This window comes from Protobothrops mucrosquamatus, unplaced genomic scaffold (genome assembly GCF_001527695.2).
Source record: "Protobothrops mucrosquamatus isolate PMUCROS unplaced genomic scaffold, P.Mucros_1.0 scaffold229, whole genome shotgun sequence".
Lineage (NCBI taxonomy): Eukaryota > Metazoa > Chordata > Lepidosauria > Squamata > Viperidae > Protobothrops > Protobothrops mucrosquamatus.
This window is the reverse complement of record NW_015386580.1, coordinates 753,337-755,810: the sequence shown is the minus strand read 5'-3', so window position 1 is coordinate 755,810 and position 2,474 is coordinate 753,337. Positions and strand designations below refer to the sequence as shown.

Below are 2,474 nucleotides of genomic sequence, written 5' to 3'. Positions count from 1 at the left end.
ATTTAATAGGGTTTACTGTTAGAAGTTAATGTTACAATAATATATACAAGTATACAAGATGTTTCTGGATTGCAGCTTGTTAATGCTTATTAGGCATTTGAGTTCTTAATAAATCTGCAAAGCACATAAAAATCTTATTTCAATAAGCGATAGAAATTTTGTATTAAATAGGAAATCCTTTGAAGGCATATTTCTCTGACTAAATGATGCACATTTAAAATGTGCTCTACCAACTAATTTCTACATTTCATGACTTTCATTGTTATTTCTGAAATATCTGCAATTCTTATTGAAGTTGCTTTATGCTGGTCTATGACTCCAGATGAGTAGATTAACCAATTTCCTCATTCATGAACAATTATATTTAAATGTTGAATAGCATGTTAGCCATTTTGTGATTGATTCTTTTCCTTATATAAAAGAAACAAAATATTCCAAGCTCATTTTTGCCTCTAACATGCAAATGTAGAAAAATGCATCATTTCTTTTCCACTCATTATTTTTCTCTATGGAAACTACTTTTGTTCTGATAGAATCAAACTAAATAGAAAAATAATCTGACTTGAATAAAATTGACTGTCATTAATGTATTCTATGGACAATACAGAATAACAGAGGTGATTCCTCTCTGTGTAGTAATAAAGAATTCTAGAAATTAGATATCTGAGGTGAAAATTCCAATATGCATTTGTTTTCCTTTCAAGAAAAATCTCTGAGACTGGTGAATGGAGAAGACAAATGTAGTGGTCGCATTGAGGTTTTTTTCAATGGAAGCTGGGGAACAATTTGTGACGATGGCTGGGACATGAATGACGCACACGTTGTGTGTAGACAGCTTGCCTGTGGAGAGGCCATCCAAGCCCTACCTAAGGCTGAGTTTGGGGAAGGAACTGGCAGCATCTTCCTGGATGAGCTGAAGTGCAAAGGGAACGAATCCTCTCTTGAAGAATGCTCTCATAAACCTTGGGGCGTTCATAACTGTCATCACAAGGAAGATGCTGGGGTCATTTGCTCAGGTAATCTGAACCACTCAATTTTCAGTTTTACTTGGTTTACATTATCAAAACACTGTGAAAAAATAATTTAAAAATCAGGTATCAGTGTAAGGTAACTGTTGCCAGGTAGAATGATACCATCAAAAAGCGAAGGGGATGTCACCATCTAACCAGGGGGTCTTGAATGCGATCGCAAAGGGTCCTAATTGCTATTATGTGTAAAGATTTCAGACAATCTTCATTGTTAATGGGTCTCAGTAGAAAAAGTGCATTTATTATTGAACATTCAATGATTTAAGACCTTGTTATGCAGGTTTCAGTGAATTATCACATTATCTTTAAATAAATTTGATTAAAGTGCTTAACATGCTTAACAATCACAACACTTAATGATGGAGGTGGTAGACTCAGTAGCAGTCAGTAAATGATGACTACCTGTAGTATCAATATTGAAAAGCAACAGTTTCTATGCCTTTCTTATTTTACTTTATTGTATCAAACTAAAGAGTAAAATATATAAAAGAAATTATAATGATGATAATAATACTGGCAATATCATGAAACCTCATAAATGATCATCATCAATATGCTATCATCTTCACCCAGACAGACGTTATTTCTTCTGTTTTCAGGTCCTGCTGTCACCACACCACCACCTATAGGTAATTGCTTATATTTCTGTTATTACTTAAAACCAAAACGTGCTTTATAATTTAATGGGAAATAGAACCAATAACGTCTTTATTAGCACAGAGATAAATAAGATTCATCCAACTTCCTTTTTTTATTCTTTTCATTGAAACTACAATTTATGAAATAAAGTGAGCCTTTATGCTATGCATGTGCTGTGAAAATTGGAATTTGGCTTTTCAGCAAATCATTGAAAAAATGTATGAATATAAGAAAGAAAAATTATCATTTGTCTGATTTAAGTAAGGATTAAATTAAAGTGAAAGCATTGAATTATGGACTGTTTTGTTCTGGATAGTGAGGTGGCATATGGCTTTAATAAATAATATATAAAATATTCTGTGTCTTTGAGGCATTTAAAAATTGTTTCTGGTTAAGCAGTACTGTTAATGTCCTTAATGATTGGAAACCAAATTAATTAGGCTGATTAGTACAAAAGCAGTATCATGAAGTGATTTTGTGAAAGAATGAACAAAGATTGAATCTGAAAACAAATAATATGTATGAAGCACAAACAGATTGAGAGGAAGTGGAAAACCAAGAGAATGGGGTTTTTTTCAGCATTATTTATTTATAATTTATTTATTTATTTTTTATTTATAATTTAATTTGTATCCCGCCCTTCTCCTCACCGGACTCAGGGCGGCTAACAGCCTTATAAAACAACATTACAATAAATATCCATATTAAAACCAAATTAAAAGAAAATATTCGTAAAGGCCAATCGTTAAAATTACCCTTAAAATTACCCTTAAAAACCCCACTAAAATTCCCTAGGCCAAACCCGCT

General features: G+C 32.3%; 1 protein-coding gene across 1 annotated transcript in view; it reads left to right on the top strand.

The window, feature by feature from the left end:
* Positions 1 to 682: 682 nt before the first annotated feature.
* DMBT1 (deleted in malignant brain tumors 1) overlaps positions 683 to 2,474 on the top strand; it is a 17,707-nt gene continuing 15,915 nt past the window's right edge. Inside the window, exons 1-2 of the mRNA XM_015814226.1 lie at positions 683 to 1,016; positions 1,628 to 1,657. Coding sequence (XP_015669712.1) covers positions 683 to 1,016; positions 1,628 to 1,657 — 364 coding nt within the window. The remainder of the gene's footprint in view (positions 1,017 to 1,627; positions 1,658 to 2,474) is intronic.